The following is a 16,894-nucleotide window of genomic DNA, read 5'->3' as shown; positions in this document are numbered from 1 at the left end:
CGGCCCTCCGCCCCTCGCTGCTCGTCCAGCTCCAGCCCCGGCCTGGCCGCTCATCCAGCCTGTCCCCACGCAGGAGTCTCTTCCGTGCAGAGACTGTACCCCCCACACACACACCCCTCCATTGGCATTGGAAGCCCCAGTTTTTAGCCTTGGAATGAGCCCCAGTCTAGGGAACCCCAAGTGACCCTCAGAGTGTCCCAGCCTCCGAGGCCTGCCTTGCAGGGCTTGTTGGGACCCCGGCTTTCTGTGGGCGGGGAGGTGCCTGTGAATGACTAAGTGAGGGCGTGAGTCAGGAGGGGCCTCGCGTGACCGCAGCTCCCCAGCGGCCCTGACCCTTCCCCTGAGCTCCCTGCAGAGGGCGAGCCTGGGCACCCGCATCCCTGCCGGCCGGGGCATGACGCGGCAGGGGCCGCTGCCAGGCACTGGCTGTGACTGGCCGTGGGGCGATCTCGCCTCCCGCAGGGCTGCAGCGCCCATCTGCCCAGGACCGGGCAGGGGCAGTGGTGTGGGGAGCCTGCCAGGTCCCTGGGGCTGTGCGTCTCCCCTGACCCCACCCCGTGAGCCCACCTGGAGGGTCCTAACTCAGGTGCTTGGCCGGCCCACCTTCTGTGCCTTGCACAGTGCATACTCCGTGCCCCTGTCCAGGGCAAGTGTCTCTGGGCTGTCCCTGTGTGGCCTGGGGGCCCCGGCTAGGCAGAGGAAGCATGGTGGGCCCCGAAGCCTCTGGGACCTATTCCTCTCTCTACACAGTGTGTCAGGTGCATAGCGTTGCCACCCTGGACCCCATGGGGTGGTGGAGTGGCCTTCCCGAGGGGGCATCTGCTGAGAGCACTGGCTGCGGGGGCGGGGGCTGTGGGGTGTGAATTTCTAACACTCCAGGTCCAGGGCCCCGAACACCACGGGCGCCCCTGCCTGGCTTCCTTCCCCAGCACTTCTTGGCTTTCTGCCTCGTCTTGTCGCCGGCTTGGCAGGCGGGTCTGGTTACTGCCAGGCCTGGGGAGCTGCTGGAGCCGGGTCTTGTCCCCAAGCCCCAGGGAGGCGGGGCGGATCCCTCCCTTGGCAGAGCGTGTGGGTGGGACTCTGCCCCGCAGTGTTGCCGCCACACAGCTGGCCCGGTGGAGCAGGGCGGGGTCTTCCCTGCTGCCCCCCGAAATCTCTTTCTTTCAAAGAAAACTGCCAAGCCAGGGAAGGCAGGATCTGTCCCGGCACGCTTGCTCCCCGCAGCAGGTCACCCGAGCGCTGGCATTTCCCCATGGGTGTCTGTGGCCCCATCTGTCTCCAAATACAGGTGTGAGCTTGCGGTGGGGGACCTTCTCCGCTGACCCTGGGCGCTCGGGGTTCTGGAGGCAAGAGCTGGAGGGCCCGGGAGGCTGGAGCTAGAGAAGCCACGTGTGCCCCCGATGCAGGGATATGGGGGGGAAGGGGGAAGGCTGGGGTGGGCAAGATGGGTCTGACCAGAGCAATGGACCAGGGGCAATGCCCGGCCCAGGGGCATTTCGCACAGCAGGCTTCCCCTGGCCGTGGTGACATGGCACCAACTTGGCCCTGTCGCCTTCCCAGGGCTCCCCCTGCCTTGGTGCTCCTCGGCCCCCACCGCGTTGTCCCCAGCGTCCGAGCCCGTCGTCCTCGCCAGCCCCAGTTCAGCCCGCCGGCCAGTAATGGGCCCCTGGAAACGTGGCTCATAAGAAAGACCAACGCCTTGTCTTTGCGGATTTGGGTTTACGGACCATTGTGTGTTCAAGATTGGGCCCAGGACCGTGCTGGTCGCTGGCGGCCGTGAGGCGGGGTGAGGACTCTGGCTGGTGGGCAGGTAGGGAGACCCCCGGCCTGGAAGCAGGTGTGCAGGGCCTCTTTCCCAGCCCTTCTGCCCAGGCCCATGGGTCATCGGAATGAACCAGGGCCCTCAGCTGGGCAAGGACTGCCTGTGCCCCCCCCCACCCCCACTGTCCCCACTGTGCTGGGCTGCAAATGCCCCTGCCTTCGATGGCGTTTGGCCTCTGTCACCTGCACACTTAGCTTCCCAAAAGGCACACGCTGTGGCTGTTCCATTGGGCACGTCCCAGGGAGGCCGACTTCGCGGCTGTCCAGGGAGCAGCATGTGGGTGACCGCCAGCCGGGTGGCTTCCTGCAGGCCCCACGGCCCCTCAGCCTCAGTGAGCAGAGCTCGCCGCGCCGCCGGCCAGCCTGCTTTCTGGGGGCAGATGGTGTTCGCCCGCCAGGCCTAGGGGAGGTCAGAGGAGGGGGAGGGCAGGGCCCCCAGGGCTGTGGGGCGCTGGAGGCTGGCTGTCCTCTGGAGTCCAGCAGCCTGCGCAGGGACCTCCCGAGATGGACCTAGGACAGAACAGACTGCAGGGGTGAGCAGAGGGCCCTGGCTAGCAGGTGCACATGGGGTTCTCGGGGGGCCGCTGCACCACCCTGGTTGTGCTGTGGGGCCCAGGTGGATGCCTGCCCTGGTGGAAGCCAGAGAGACCCTTGCTGGCACAGGGGCTGGGCCCCTCATACCCTCCTGCACGAGTCTGTCCCTGGGGTACTGCCCCTTCTAACCCCGCCAGGCTTGAGTGGCCCAGCCCCGTAAGCGGATCTCCCAGGAAGACATCCCGAGGGTCCCTTTCTAGGGAAACTGTCCCCTCATGCCCTCCCTGTCATCAGTGCTGAGAACCCTAACCCGGTGCAGGGTGAGGCCCAGAGACCGCGGCCGGTGTGGTGGGCTGGAGGGGTGGGTAGGGGTCCTGCAGCTGGGCACGGAGGTGCCTGCGGCAGCGTCCAATGGATGGCGGGTCCTTGTGTTGGTGGCCAACGGCATGTGTGTCAGGGAGAGCAGACGGCGTGGAAGGTTTGCTGTTTGGTTTCCAGGCTCCCCCGCTCCGGTCTCCCGAGTCTGGGGTCTCAGCTGTTAATTACATGTGCCTGGCGGCCTCGGCGCTAATCCTCCGAGGCAGACGGCAGAGGTGACGGCGTGCAGGGCCTCCGGTCGTGCCGGCTGCCCGCGCCCGCGGACAGGCTCCTGCCGTGTGCCTCCGGTTAATTAGGGCGGTCACAGGAGCGGGGTCGCGGTGGCCGCATGCTAACTGTGGGTGCGTGGTCAGGGATGGATTACGGGCTCTGGCCGGCCAGTGATGCTGCACCCCCCCCGCCCCAGTCCTGGGGGGAGGAGGTTGCTAATTGCCGGTGGCCTCCCAGTCCGAGTGCACCTGGGCCCCCAAGCTCCCCCTGCCACCTGGCCTGGTGATTAGAAACGAGGTTAATCTAGAGAGGCGAGTTAATGGCGTGAGGCGGAGCCCCTCGTGGGGGGGCTGGTGTTGTCAGCTGCTCCGGCTTGCGAGGCCCCCCAGGGCTGTTGCACTGCAGGGCTCCGAGCTGTGTGGGCTGCCCGGTCGGTCCATCTGCCCAGTGTCTAGAGGCCGCGAGCCTGCTTGGCCTTTGACCCCAGCTTTTCCTCCAGGCTCTTGGTGGCCTCTGCTTTGACCCCGGGCGCTCTTGGCCTGTGTGCGCTTTCCTTCCTTCCTGTTCTGGCTCCAAAACACACATACAGTCCTCTCCGCCCCCGTGGACAGAGGGGCCTCCCAGGGTGTGGGCCTGGCAGCCGAGTGTGGGGCTTAAGTGGGAGACAAGCTGTGAGTGCAGGAGACACAGCAGCCCTCGCAGAGCTGGGTGAGGGGGTGGGGATCACACGAAACGAAACGCGTTTCCGCGTACAAGGAAGCGTTGCCGGCCGTAGAAAGAAGGGGAGTCCTGACGCCCGGGACCAGACGGACGCGCCATAAACACCAACTGAGTGAGCAGCTGCCGGTGCTCATGGTCACGTCCGGTGAGATCGTTTAGGGCAACCTCCTGGAATGGGCACATGCATGTACTGAGGGCTGGGGTACCGGCCTCCTTTTCGGGGTGACGGCCACCCCTCCATGAATTTGCCGGGGCCAGTGAGTTACCGCCTCGCAGTGGGGCGTTTTGTCATGCAGGGACCGCCCCCACGGAGCCCCTGCCACCCAGAAAGGAGGGCCACAGGGTTTCTGTGGAAATGCTCTTTTAGGGAAAAGATCCCTTATCTGGTGTGTTGTTGCGTTTTGTGTGTGTTTGTTTTTTTTCAAAAAGGCAAAGTGGAACTTTTATCAAAATCCAGATAATCTCCAGGAAGGCGCAGGGGCAGGCTCTCAGTGATCAGGAGGATCAGGAGACACCCCCCGCTGTCGATGGGACGGGCTGCATCATCCTGTCTTTGCCCTGGGTGCTGGTGTGACCCAGCCTCCCCTGCAGGGGGCGCTGCGGACTGGCAACCGGCCCTAGGTGGTCTCTGCTGCCCGCAGCCCCCTTGCTGGCTGCCCTTTCTCTGGTGGGCGCTGGCCCCGTGTTGCTGGGTGCGTTCCCTGGAAGGTGCCGCCAGTTTGCAGAGTTGCACAGACCTGGGCGAGGGTACAGGACTCAACACCCAGTGCTCTCTGTGTCAGCTGGTCAGTACGGGCACGGTCCCCCAGCCCCCAAGGGCCATGCTGGAACCTCAGGGAGGTCACTTTCCAGGAGAGGTCAGGTCTGCTCACGGACTGGCTGGATCCGCCTGTGACCGCCCCCTACCCCTGCCCCGGCCGAAGGGGACCTGAAACCGACTTTAGGTGCAGAACAGCGTGGTTACCAGCTTGGCCAGATGTAGTTTGTCTCAGGGCCATTGGCCCTCCCCTGCAGCAATGATCTCTGACCAGGAGCTTCAGACCGCACCCAAGCTAGCGGGCAGCTAGCCACCGACGTGGGGTGGCGGCCGTTCTTGCTGTCTAACCTGGGGACTCGGGGGTCACAGCAGCCCTTGAGCAGCTCCCTGAGGGACACCCGTTCCTCCTTGATATTGCTGATACTAAGAGCAGAACGTGCTGCTCCGGGGTTGCTCCGGGGTTTCCCCGTGGGGTTGGGACTGGGTGTCTCCATGGGGCTGCCTTGTACAGTTGTACATGCCGTGGACAAGACTAGGGAGTCCTGTTGAAGAGTCCTGGACAAGAGGGCCTCGTCCAGGTCAAGGCTCTGTCCACGTTGCTGGGCCTCCGCGTGCAGCCGCTTTGCTTCCTGGCGATGCTGGTGAGCCATGCTTGGCTGGTCAGGGCCCTGGGGCAGGAAGGACGGGGACCCGCACTGACGACGCTGTGGCTGCCAGGGCGAGGGGCTGTCGGCGCCCCTTTCCACACACAGGATCCCCACCCGGTAGCGTGAGTGTGGCCCCTGGAGGTGGTGCGGAGGCACAGTGAGGGTCCCTTGGCCCTCGAGAGCAAAATCCGGGGCCACGCCTGCACGTCGGTGGCTTCTCCTCCTGTGGGGGTTGTCTTTGCTGACCCTGCTTCCTTTGCCCCCGCCCACAGGGGGGCTCTTGCTGACAGAAGGTGCCCGTAGGGACCTTTCAGAAGGGGCAGCCTTTGCCCTTTGACGGGACGTCTCCAAGCCACTGCTTGTGGTCCAGCTCGGCCGAAGCCCCTGAACCTCCCCGTCCCCCCACCGTGACTGTAGCCAAGCGTGTGTTCCTCGCCCACGACCGTGGCTGCTCTCACGCTTCCAGATGAAGTGGGGTCCCCCGGGGTCCACGCCAGTCTGGGACGGGGGATTGGGCTGCGTGAGCCGATGTCTGTGGACCCACCACGGTGTGGTCACGTGAGGGGGGTTCCCCCCGCCCCCCACCTGGAGTGCGGGGTGGGTGGGGTGGGTGTGTGCGCGCACTTAGCCAGGCCCAGGCAGGGCTCTGGATGACCTGGACATTGCTGGACGCCCTCTGGGGGTCCGGACCTGGGGAGCCCAGTGTGCCTGCCTTGCTCACGCCATGCCCTTCGCAGGGGCAGCAGCCACTGACCGGAGCAGCTGGCCGGCTTGGCTGCGCTCGGGAGCCCCAGAGCGCTTCGCGCCCCGCCCCAGGCCCTGCGCACTCGCGGTCTTTATGGGGCCACGGAGGTGAGCCAGTAGTGGTGATGGTTATGACTCAGAATGTGCTGGAAACCAGCGACCTTTATGGTTTCAGTGGTGAATTAAAGCTCAGTTTTTAAAACTGAAGTCAACACAGTTGATACCTAAGGAAAAAGATGAGTCTCCTGTGGCCACTGCTCCTGGTCCCCGCCCTGCCAGGCCCTCCCGTGGCCCTCCCGTGACCCCTCCGTCCGCAAGCACACAGGGGTCAGGGCCCTGTTCAGAGCCCAGGGCTCAGGTCCCCATCAGCGTGGGGAGGGGTCACCCTTCCCGCCCGCCCTGCTCACGCTCCCGGCTCCTCTCACCCTCGGGCCGGGGTTCAGGGCTCGGGTGAGCGGCGCTGGGACCCTGCACTTGTGCCCCTGCTGGTCCCAGGAGGCCAAGGGGCCAGGGAAGCCAGAGACGGGGTGCGGCCGGCGCCGGGTTGGCTGGGCTCAGCCAGAGCCCTCGGTGGGTGTGACCCCCCCATTCACGCTGCTCTGCCCTTCCTTCTCCCGCAGGGTCTTCACTGAGCAGCGAGTCGTCCCCCGTGTCTTCGCCGGCCACCAACCACAGCTCCCCGGCCAGCACGCCGAAGCGCGTGCCCATGGGCCCCATCATCGTCCCCCCTGGGGGCCACAGTGTGCCCAGCACGCCCCCCGTGGTGACGATCGCCCCCACCAAGACTGTCAACGGCGTGTGGAGGAGCGAGAGCCGGCAGGTGAGCGCGGGCGCGCGGGCGGGTGCGGGAAGCGCGACGCTGGCCTGGAGGGTCCGTGTGTTGGAAGAAAACGCGACGGTGTCGGGCGGGCGGCCACAGCCAAGCACTGGGCCAGGGCTCGCTCCCACGACACGCTTATTCTTTGGGGGTCTGAGGCCTCTCCTGGGCGTGCAAACCGTCTTCTCCCTCTGTCCCCACCGGGCCCGCCCTCTGTGCACGTCTGTGTTCTCATTTTTCTTGATGCCACGGGTCGTGTTGGATCACGGCCCACCTCCGTGACCCTTTGGAAGCTCTCCCAGCATGCTCCCGCTCCGAGGCCCTGGGGGTCCACACCCCGACATGAGAACTGGCGGCGGGGGTCGCGGTTCCATGCGTAGCTGCATGGGAAACCCGTCCCGGCCCCCGGTGAGCAGGCGCTGCTGGGATCGCCGCCCCAGTGAGGACGCGAGCAGGGAAGGCGGCAGCACTCCGGCTTCCGTTGTAACTTCCAGAGCCGCCCCCGGTACTTGGGGCTCCCCCGTGCGGCTGCTGCCCAGCCGCTTGCCCGGCAGAAGGCCCTGGGAGCGGTTCTTCAGCCCTGTCCCGGCTGCGTGCCCCCCTCCCACCTCCACCCCTCCAGCAGCCCCCCGAGAGTCCCAGTAGCGGGGTCGGGGGCTGGGAACACTGGGTTTCCCTCCTAAGCTCCGGGCGGGGGTGGGGGTGCAGTCCTGGGAAATACCAATGAAACCACAAGAAAGATGGAAGCAGAGAGGCAGGTGGGCACAGAGGCCGTCCCCAGCCCCACCATGCACTTGGTGGGTGCATCCTCTTGGTGGGTCTGTCTCTTCTTTCTCTGCCCTGGGGGACGGGGGTAGCCTGCCTGTGTCCACAGAGGGGGTGGTCGTCAGGCAGGCCCTGGCCCCAGTGAGGATCCACAAGGAACCCACCCAGGGTCCCTGAATCCCTAGAAACAGCTGTGGGCTGCGGCTCTCCTGGGTGGCCGCGTGCACATCTCAAGCTGCCGTCTGGGCCCTTGGCTTTGTGCTTTGTGCTCTGTGTGCAGCTTGAGGCCGCGAGAGCCCAGGTGGGGCCTGGTGGCCAGACTCCAGCCACAGCGGGGTTTGCAGGCCCCAGGGCTGGCCCTGGTTTGAGGGAGGACGAAGGGTCTTCCCCGGGGATTTTTGCCGTGGGAGGGGTGCGCTGCGTCTTGCTGTCCGCCTCCTGGCCATCCGTCTTGACCTTAGGGCTCCGGGGGAGGGGGGAGGGGGGTGGTTCCTGGGTCCTGCCTGCTGTGTCCCAGGCTCAGCACTGGCTGCTGACAGCTGCAGGGGCCCGGCCTGTCCCCTTCGCCCTGCCCCAGAGCGGCTTCCTTCCCCCTTGATCGGCCCCGACCAGGGTGCCTCCCACGTATGCCCTCCTCGCTCGCCCGCGCCGCGTGACTCCTCCCAGGGTCTCCTCCGAGGGTCCTGCCTGCCTCAGAAGCATTTAGTCGCCCCCGAGGACGGGCTGTGATCGATCTGCTCCCGCCGCGTACCACCGCAGCGGTGACTGAAACGCTCGCGCCGCGGGGAGGGGGGCGGCGGGCAGGGAACTGGATGAGCAGATGATGTGTGGCTCAGGGGCTCAGTGGAGAACGTAATCCTTCTGGGCAGCGGAGCTGGCAGGAGGCGTGAAGGCGGGGAGGGGGTGGGGCTCTGGGCCTGGCCGTCCCCAGTCGCCAGGGTCCTGTCTCCCAGGTAGGGGGGCCGCAGCCCACAGCAGAGATGAAAAATGGCCTATTTTCAAGCTAGCAGGGCTTGTGCTGCCCGCCTGGCCGGGCTCTCCAGGCACCGGAGGAGGAAGGATTCTCCTGCCCCTCGTCCTGCCTTGGTCTGTACCGCTGGGCCTGCGGCGGCCACGCTCAGGAGGGGAAGCTGCCCCCAGATGCTCCTTGAGGCGCGGCTCTCTGCCAGGACATCGGGAGCCTCTCGGACTCTCGGGGGCCCCGGGGTGGCTGGGCCAGTCCGGGCAGCCTCTGCGCCCCCAGAGGGTGATCTCATGCCCAGGGACCTGCCACAAGCCTGGCAGGCCTCCAGCCAGACGGAAGGCGCGTGGGTCCGGCCCACTGAACGCCCCCCCCCACCCCTCGGCCCCCGCCGGTCCACCTGCCCCTCCCCCAGGTCCTGCCGCGCCGTGTTTTTCCTCTGCCGGTGGCAAAGTGCCATCTGGCCCAGCCGCCTTCAAGCTGGGCTTTGTCCCACTGTGGGGAGAAGGGGCCTCTCAGGACGGTGCCCTTGGGGGCCTCCTACGTGCCAGTGGCTGCCCCGGGGTCTTGGCCTTGCACAGTGATTGTGTACCTGGAGTGCATGCGACCAGGCCGGGACCCGGTGTGCCAAGGGCTGCCTGGATGGAGCCCCTCCCCAGATGGGGTCCTCAGGGCAAGGACCCCGACCGGGGGTTCGGCTCCCTGGGTTGATGGTCTCCTTGGCTACTGTCCTTGTCCAGTGGTGCACCCTGTTCCTTCCACCCCAGGCCACAGCCACGGGGCCTTCTCCGTCCCACGGTGGCCCCTGCGGGGAGCAGGGTGCTGCCGCAGCCCGCGTGCCAGCTGACGGGCCCGTGGGAAGACCCAGCAAGCCCTGGCCTGCGCACAGCCCCGAAGACGCTCGCATGGGCGGGCCATGTGCTGGTTCTCCGCCTGCTTCCCCTTGCTGTGCGCGTCTGTCCCTGTCGCACCAGGAGCTGGGGCTGTGACTGGCCCCCTTGACAGATGGAGAAACTGAGGCACGAGGCAGCAGTGGGTCTCCTCTAGGGTCTCCAGGACCAGATAGGGAGCTCGCCCTGCTGTCCACACAGGCATCTGCAGGACCCGAAGCCAGGCATGGGCCCTAGAACTCTCTGGAACAGTAGGATGTGGGGGTCCTGGACGGCTTGCTCTGACCCAGGCAGGCTATTGGTGCACGCACGTGTGCCCCCTGATGCCTGCCCTGCGAACGCCCCTACAGGCAAGGGCAAGCCAGAGCTCGTGAACCTGCGCGGACCCCGCCGTGAGCAGTGGGGCTGTGCCAGCCTGCAGGCCGGAGCAGATGTGGCCGCTCATTAAAAATTCCCATCAGCGGCCTGTCTCCTTCGGTTAATTGTCACGGATGTGTCTCCTGGAAGGCTGGGGAGGGCGCGGCGGCGGCACCGGCCAGGCCCTCCGGCTGCCCCCACGGCCCACCCTGCCTGGTCCACTGGCCTGTGGCTGCTGCTGGGGTAGTGGGGGGGTCGGGTGCGGCCGCAGCAGCTCTGCTGTCCCCCCTCCTCCCAGCCTTGCCGGGCGGCCTTGGACCCGGCAGAGCCTGGAACGTGGGGTGGCGAGTAGGGAGCAGGGCGTCTCCTCCGGGGACCGGGCTCAGCCGCCACATGTCCGGTGTTCCTCAGCCAGGGCCGCCCGGAGTAGACCGTCCAAGAGTCGTCGTCCCCCCTTGTCTTCAAGGGGTGCTTGGTGTTCTGTGACCTGGTGGGAACACCGTGGATTCGGGGTGGACAAGCCGGGTTTGACCCCCCGAGTGCCCCCTGGTTTGCTCTCCGCTCATTGTGGGCAGCCGGACCTGGGGGCAGGGGCGGGGTGGGGGGGCGGTCCAGCCAGGAGAAGGAAGGGCCTGGTCGAGAAGCTGCTGGGGCCTGGGGACGCCCGTAGCCATGGCCTCAGAACGCCCATGGCTGAGGTCAGGCCTGGGCTGGCAGTGACCTCGCTTGGGCTGGGAAGGGCTGTTGTGATGGTGGAGGTTCCTCCCCTGCCTCCAGCTGCTCCAGAATCCAGAAGATTCTGAACCGGCGTCAGGAGCCCCCGACTGCCGTGGATGTCCTAAGGCTGGCTGCTCGGCTCCCTTCAGCCACGGGCATGACAAGAGCAGTCACGACTGTGGGTGGTGTGCGTCCCCGGGGCTGGACCCTCCAGTGGCCACACATGGCAGGCTCTGCCCTTGGCCTTGGTCGGGGCTCTTCTTCCCCCTCCCGCCTTGAGCAAGCCCCTCCTCCGGTTTCCCAGGGTCTGCCTCCCCGCTGGGCCCCAGCCCACCAACCGTGTGTGCAAAGGTGGCCCCAGACGGGTCCGGCCAGTCAGGGTCCCACAGCTGCCTACTGTGGCCGGTGCCAGGACCACCCCTGGGGGTTGGCAGCAGGCTGAGACCAGCGCATTCTGCCCGGGGGCTGTGCCAGCTTCTCGGCTGCGACTCCGCGGGTGCCAGGGGGCCGAGGTGTCTGTGATGCGCGCAGGCAGCTGTCAGCACAGCTGCCGCTCCGGCCCCTGGGGGTCGCCTGTGCCTGCTCCGTGATCCGTGGATGGTGGGGAGCCCGACTGGCTTCGCTGCTCCCTGCTGCAGAGCGGAGCTCACTTCCTGCGCCTGCTGCCACAACACCAACCTCCCCGCGCTGGTGACCCCGTGGGAAGGGCGAGGGGGGGGGCTCCACTCCGGGCCGCGTCTGCTCACGGGCACTTGCACTCATGGCCCTGCAACGAGATGGGTTTCCACGCAGCCCTCCTGCCACGAGAACCCGAGTCCTCCCGGAAGTGGGGGGACTGCCGCCCACGTGCCCCCGGGATGGGGTGGAAACCCGTTAGGAAAGCGCATCTTAGACGCCCCAAAACACAAGCCTCCCTGGGTCTGGAGGAGGCCCCTGCCCTGTACCCTGGGCCTGACCCGGTGCTCTCTGTCCCCTAGCAGGACACTGGCTCTCGGGGCAGCAGCAGTGGGCGGGAGCGCCTCATCGTGGAGCCTCCGCTGCCCCAGGAGAAGGCGGGGGGCCCAGCCATCCCCTCACACCTGCTCAGCACCCCTTACCCTTTCGGCATCTCCCCCAGCTCTGTGGTGCAGGACTCACGCTTCCCACCGCTCAAGTAAGTCTGCAGGTCGGGAGTGGGGGCACGTGTGCCGGGCGTCCGGTGGGGAGTGGGGGCGCCTATGCCAGGGGGGCCGGTGCTGGGTGGCTCTCCCCACTGCCTAAGCCGCCGGTCGGGGCTCTTGGAGCCAGGGGTGCCTCCGGGCTGTGGGGGGCCTGAGGAGCCGTCGTGGCCCACCTCTTGTTTCTGCAAGTCCCCTGTCCCCAGAGCCCCTCCATGCTGGCAGGGGCACTTGGGGGGGTGGGGGAGACTGGCCCGTTGCCGGCCCATGCGGGAGTTCTGCTCACCGCAGTCCTTCCCACGTCCGTCCGTGCCCACCGCAGCCTGCAGCGGCCTGTGCACCACGTGGTGCCCCCAAGCACCGTGACCGAAGACTACCTGAGGAGCTTCCGGCCCTACCACACCACCGAGGACCTGCGCATGTCCTCGCTGCCTCCGCTCGGCCTTGACCCTGCCGCCGCCGCTGCCGCCTACTACCACCCCAGCTACCTGGCCCCGCACCCGTTCCCCCACCCGGCCTTCAGGTGAGGCCCCCCCGAGTCAGCGTGACGTTCTGGGGCCAGGCTCCGTGCCTCGAGCAGCCCCCGGCCTTCCGAGTTAGCCTTTGGGGGTTGACCCCTGGCGGAGCCCCGTCCCCCACCCCCGCCAGCGTCCGTACTGCCGCTCCCGCAGCGGCCGTCTATCGGGCTGCGTCACTGGGAAGCCCCGGGGGAAGCGTGTCCCCGCCTCTGCCCTGTGCGGGGGCCCTGCCAGTCCTGGCCTGACGCATCTGTGGACCGTGGGCTGCTGCTCCCAGGGCGCCTGCGGTCAAGCCTGAAAGCGTCCTGGCTGGGTTTGGGGGCTGGCTGTGGGGTGGCCTCTGTCCGCAGGCCCTTGGTGGCAGCTCCCCGCCTTTCTGCCCTGGCTGTGCGGCACCTTTGGAGGCGCCTGGCCATGGTGTCTTTCCCTTTGGGTCTCACTGGGCCCAATCTTCTCCACACAGGATGGATGACTCATACTGCTTGTCAGCCCTGCGGTCCCCCTTCTACCCTATCCCCACCCCCGGCTCCCTGCCCCCGCTGCACCCGTCGGCCATGCACCTCCACCTCTCCGGGGTCCGCTACCCCCCTGAGCTCTCCCACTCGTCCTTGGCTGCGCTGCACTCGGAGCGGATGTCCAGCCTCAGCGCCGAGAGGTAAGCCGCGACTGGGCCGGGGCGTCCCTGCTCACGGGGTGCGGCGCGGGGCCAGGGTGGCCCCCGTGGCCTCAGTAAGCTCACTTGGGAGGTGGGGCACGGCCGGTGCCCGGGAGCCCCGTGTCCCGTCGCCGGCCTCCTGGCGCGAGCGTGCGGGTGAGGCTCGGGGAGCAGGTGTGCGGCTTTCGGTCTGGGGGACTCGGAGTTCCTCGGTGACTGAGTCCAGGCGGAGGCCTGCGTGTCTGCTGTCGCGGTGCCGTGACGGTGCTGGTCCCCCGGCAGCAGCGCAGCGGCCGTCAGCGCCCCCTTCCCCTCGCCCGCAGGCTCCAGCTGGACGAGGAGCTGAGGCGCGAGCGCGAGCGGGAAGCGGATCGCGAGCGGGAGAAGGAGCGCGAGCGGGAGCGGGAGAAGGAGCGGGAACGGGAGAAGGAACTGGAGCGTGAGCGGGAGAAGGAGCGCGAGCGGGAGCTGGAGCGCCAGCGGGAGCAGCGGGCCCGCGAGAAGGAGCTGCTGGCCGCCAAGGCGCTGGAGCCGGCCTTCCTGCCCGTGGCCGAGCTGCACGGGCTGCGGGGCCACGCCGGCGAGGAGCGCGGCAAACCCTCGGAGCAGCTGACCCCGACGCGCCCAGGTACCGCGGGGCCCGGCGGCCGTGGCCGGGAGGGGGGACAGTGGGTCCACCAAGGCCGCGGCGCACGATGGCCAAGGACAGCGAGTGCTTTAGGAAGGGAGGGAAGAGTTTTGAGTGTTTTTTTCCCTTTGCCTTAAACATACCTCGTTTCACCGCGAGCGTGTTGCGGTCCGACTTCGCGCCGGCTTGTTGACCGGCTGGCGGGACCACGGGGAACCCCGTGTGCTCCCTGGGGCCCCTGGGGGCAGGCGGCCGCGGGGGAGGAGGGGGCGCGTGGGCCGGGCTGGGGCGCTGAGGTCCGGCGGCGGCGGTTTGTCCCCACAGAGAAGCTGAAGGAGGCCGGCCTGCAGGCCCCGAAGCCCGTGCAGCACCCCCTGCACCCCACGCCCGCCGCGCATCACGCCGTGCCCGGCCTCCTGTCCAACCACAGCATCTTCTCGCTGCCGGGCAGCAGCGCCGCCACGGCCCTGCTCATCCAGCGCACCAACGAGGAGGAGAAGTGGCTGGCACGGCAGCGGCGGCTGCGGCAGGAGAAGGAGGACCGGCAGTCGCAGGTGTCGGAGTTCCGGCAGCAGGTGCTGGAGCAGCACCTGGACATGGGCCGGCCCCCGGTGCCCACGGAGGCGGAGCACAGGCCGGACAGTGCCAGGTGGGGCTCGGCGGGGCGGGGGGTGGCCTGGGAGGGAGGGGGGCTTCACACTGGGATTGGCTCCGAGCCAGCCAGCATTGCTGGGGCGCCTGCGGTTTGCACCGCCCCCTGAGTGCTTTCACTTGCTACCACGGGCTCTGCCTTGCCTCTGACCAGTGAGGCCCACAGAGGTGCTTGTCCCTCAGTGACGGCGCCGGCAGAGCTAGGGCCTTCCCGCACAGCCTGGCTGCATCCGCACAGGGACAGTCGAGGCACCTGGACGGGGCGGGAGAGGCTTTGATCCTTACACCGGCTCTCGCTGTGGGCCTCTGCTTTCAAGCCGAAACGCTTCTTTAATAAGAGAGGGGACTACATTTAATTTTCGTTCAAATAGAAAATTAAGTTTATTGCTGCTGCAATAATACCCGTTTCCCAGCCCCATTCTGGGATCCCCCGGGAGGCCTTTGTGCCTGTCCTTGGGCCCTGGCCTCCACTTACAGCTGTGCCCGAGCCTCCCCACGGCCACCAGGTGGTCGGGCTGTCACCTAGAGCGTCCCTACCCCACCGTCCATCCCTCTCTGCCTGGCCATGTCTCAGGGACAGGGGATGCTGGCCTCAGTTTCCCCAGTTGTGCACGAGGGGAGCCAGGCAGGAAGGTCTCAGTGTCTGGGATGCTGCCTGGTGGAGGCTTTTCCAATGTCCACGTGCTCGTCGCCTCTTTGCTTTAGCCTTTGGCCAACTGCCCCGGGCGCTGCTGGCCTGGTCCGCAGCCCTGAGTGGCATCTGCTGAGTAGGGCAACAGCAGGGATTCGCTTGGCTGATGTGCTGTGAGCTGGTGTCCCCACGCGGGCAGGCAGCACTGCCCACCGTGGCCGCAGCGAGGGCGTCTCTGCTGCTGGCCGTTCCTCTGCTTCTCGGAGGCCTCTCGGAGGCGAGGTCGTGTCTGCCTGTGAGCTGACCTCTGCTCCTCCCATCTCACGCCCGGGGCCTGGGAGAGCAGCCCGGCACAGCCCGCTGGCCTGATGAAGTCTGGGTATTCTGGCTCTGCCGGAGTCTTCTCTGCCCAAGGCCTGAGGAGGCTGGGACCACTGTCACCAGTAGGGACAGCCTCTGCCTCGGGATGTAGTAGCCTCAGGTGGGCCGGGGCACTGGGGTGGGGGGTGGAATCTGGCCCCCAGCCGCCCTCTCCCAGCCTCCGTGGTCCCCACAGCAGCCGGCTGCGCGCTTGGCCGCACAGCAGCGTGAACCTGACCTCTGACCCGCGTGTTCCGAGCTAGAAAACCACTCCGTGCTCGGCTACGGTGCAGGACGTACTTACTCTGCTGACTGCTTTCGCTTTTTGGCCATTTACTTAAGGACCTGTGGCTTCTTGATACAGTGGCCTTTTGTCTCTGCTGCTCAGCAGTGCAATAGCCTTCGGGGGCGTTCTCCCAACCTGCCTTTGGGAGTAATTTCGTGGCTGTGGTTCAGTGCCCGCCCCCTGGCCAGGCGGGGGGGGGGGGACTCTGGAAGCTGTGATAGAGGCGAAGCGACTTACCCAGTGGGCGGCTCCCGCCCAAGTGTGCGGCGCTGCACCCCACCAAGTGGCTTGGCTCCGTGGGGACTCTTTGGTGTAGCTGCTGCCTTGGGGCCATGTGGGGTTGTTGGCCTTCTCCCCCTCCCAAAACTGTTTCTTTGGGAGGAGAGGGAGGAGGGGAGGGAGAAGCAGACTCCGCAGAGCAGGGACCCCAGCGTGGGGCTCATCCTGGTACCCAAGCCAAAGGCGCCCACTGAGCCCAGGATCGGGGACCTGCTGTTCCGATGGGGACCGCTGGGGTTCGGCAAGAGCACAGAGCCACCCTTGCTGTGACTGCCACTAGAAGCAGGTGTCCCCAGCCCACTGGCTGGGCAGACACCTGGGAGAGAGGTGAGCGGCCCTGGGAAGGCTGCCCTGCCCCACGTCTGTCCACTGCTTGGCACACGCGGAGGTGCCAGTGACAAGGACACACCTCTGCCGTCAGAGCCTTGTCCTCTCCGCAGGGGAGCAAAGGTCTGTCCTCGTACAGAGCTCGCTGTGTGCGAGGTTGTGGGGGAGGGGTCGGAGCAGAAGCGGGTCCGGCCGAGACCGTCTCTGTCCGCAAGCAGCGTTCACCTCCGAGCTTCCGTGTTCTCTCAGAAGTCGACGCCTCCAGCTGTGGCAGGCGAGCTGGGGTCCCCGGGCAGCAGCCTGTGAAGGGGTGTCAGAGGCGGCGGCCTGGGCGCCCCTCCAGCTCCGCGTGCCCGGGCGGCTGCTGTCGTGACCAACGGCCTGCTCTGCTCCTTCCCCAGGCCGGGACCAAACCGCCCAGAGCCAGGCAGCCGAGACCCCCCGCAGCACTTTGGCGGGCCCCCGCCGCTCATCTCGCCCAAGCCCCAGCACCACTCTGTGCCCGCGGGCCTCTGGAACCCGGTGTCGCTGATGGACAGCAGCCTGGAGCCGCGGCGGGCCCCGGAGAGCCACCCTCTGCACGGCCACCCCGCCCCGTTCGAGCCCAGCCGCCAGGCCGCCGTCCCGCTGGTGAAGGTGGAGCGCGTCTACTGCCAGGAGAAGGCGGAGGAGGGGCCCCGGAAGCGCGAGGCCGCCCCCCTGGACAAGTACCAGCCACCCCCGAGGGAGGCGGGGGGCCTGGAGCACCAGGCCTTTCCTCACGGGCCCGGGCCCTTCCTGGCCGAGCTCGAGAAGTCCACCCAGACCCTTCTGGGCCAGCAGCGGGCCGCCCTCCCTCAGCCCGCCCCCTTCGCCGAGCTGGCCGGGCCGCTGAAGCCGGGCTCGCCCTACCGGCCGCCCGCACCACGGGGCCCCGACCCGGCCTACATCTACGACGAGCTCCTGCAGCAGCGGCGGCGGCTGGTCAGCAAGCTGGACCTGGAGGAGCGCCGGCGGCGAGAGGCCCAGGAGAAAGGTGCGGCTCCCCGGCTCTCGAACTTCCTGGGGTGGGGGTGGGGGACAGTGGTGCCAGAGCCTCCCCGGG

The 16,894-nt window shown here is 67.5% G+C and overlaps 1 protein-coding gene and 1 long non-coding RNA gene across 16 annotated transcripts in view; both read left to right on the top strand.

Annotated features, from left to right (window-relative positions):
• Positions 1-16,894, top strand: part of GSE1 (Gse1 coiled-coil protein) — a 385,871-nt gene that overhangs the window by 355,971 nt on the left and 13,006 nt on the right. For 11 of the 15 annotated variants that reach the window (XM_082711615.1, XM_082711612.1, XM_082711618.1 and 8 more), the window contains 7 exons: positions 6,432-6,631; positions 11,299-11,471; positions 11,798-11,998; positions 12,457-12,648; positions 12,972-13,276; positions 13,601-13,925; positions 16,212-16,825. In XM_082711615.1, coding sequence (XP_082567741.1) covers positions 6,432-6,631; positions 11,299-11,471; positions 11,798-11,998; positions 12,457-12,648; positions 12,972-13,276; positions 13,601-13,925; positions 16,212-16,825 — 2,010 coding nt within the window. Of the gene's footprint in view, positions 1-6,431; positions 6,632-11,295; positions 11,472-11,797; positions 11,999-12,456; positions 12,649-12,971; positions 13,277-13,600; positions 13,926-16,211; positions 16,826-16,894 lie in introns of all 15 variants that reach the window. The other 4 variants (XM_082711616.1, XM_082711613.1, XM_082711614.1 and 1 more) reach the window with 1 other exon arrangement.
• On the top strand, positions 6,644-8,300 carry LOC309853537. The gene is made up of 3 exons (XR_014305803.1): positions 6,644-7,004; positions 7,089-7,745; positions 7,911-8,300. It is a non-coding gene; the product is annotated as an uncharacterized lncRNA (long non-coding RNA).

The sequence above is a fragment of the Mustela nivalis genome (genome assembly GCF_964662115.1).
Source record: "Mustela nivalis genome assembly, chromosome: 18".
Taxonomy (NCBI): domain Eukaryota; kingdom Metazoa; phylum Chordata; class Mammalia; order Carnivora; family Mustelidae; genus Mustela; species Mustela nivalis.
The sequence above is the reverse complement of the archived record's forward strand: the minus strand, read 5'-3'. Positions and strand labels throughout refer to the sequence as shown.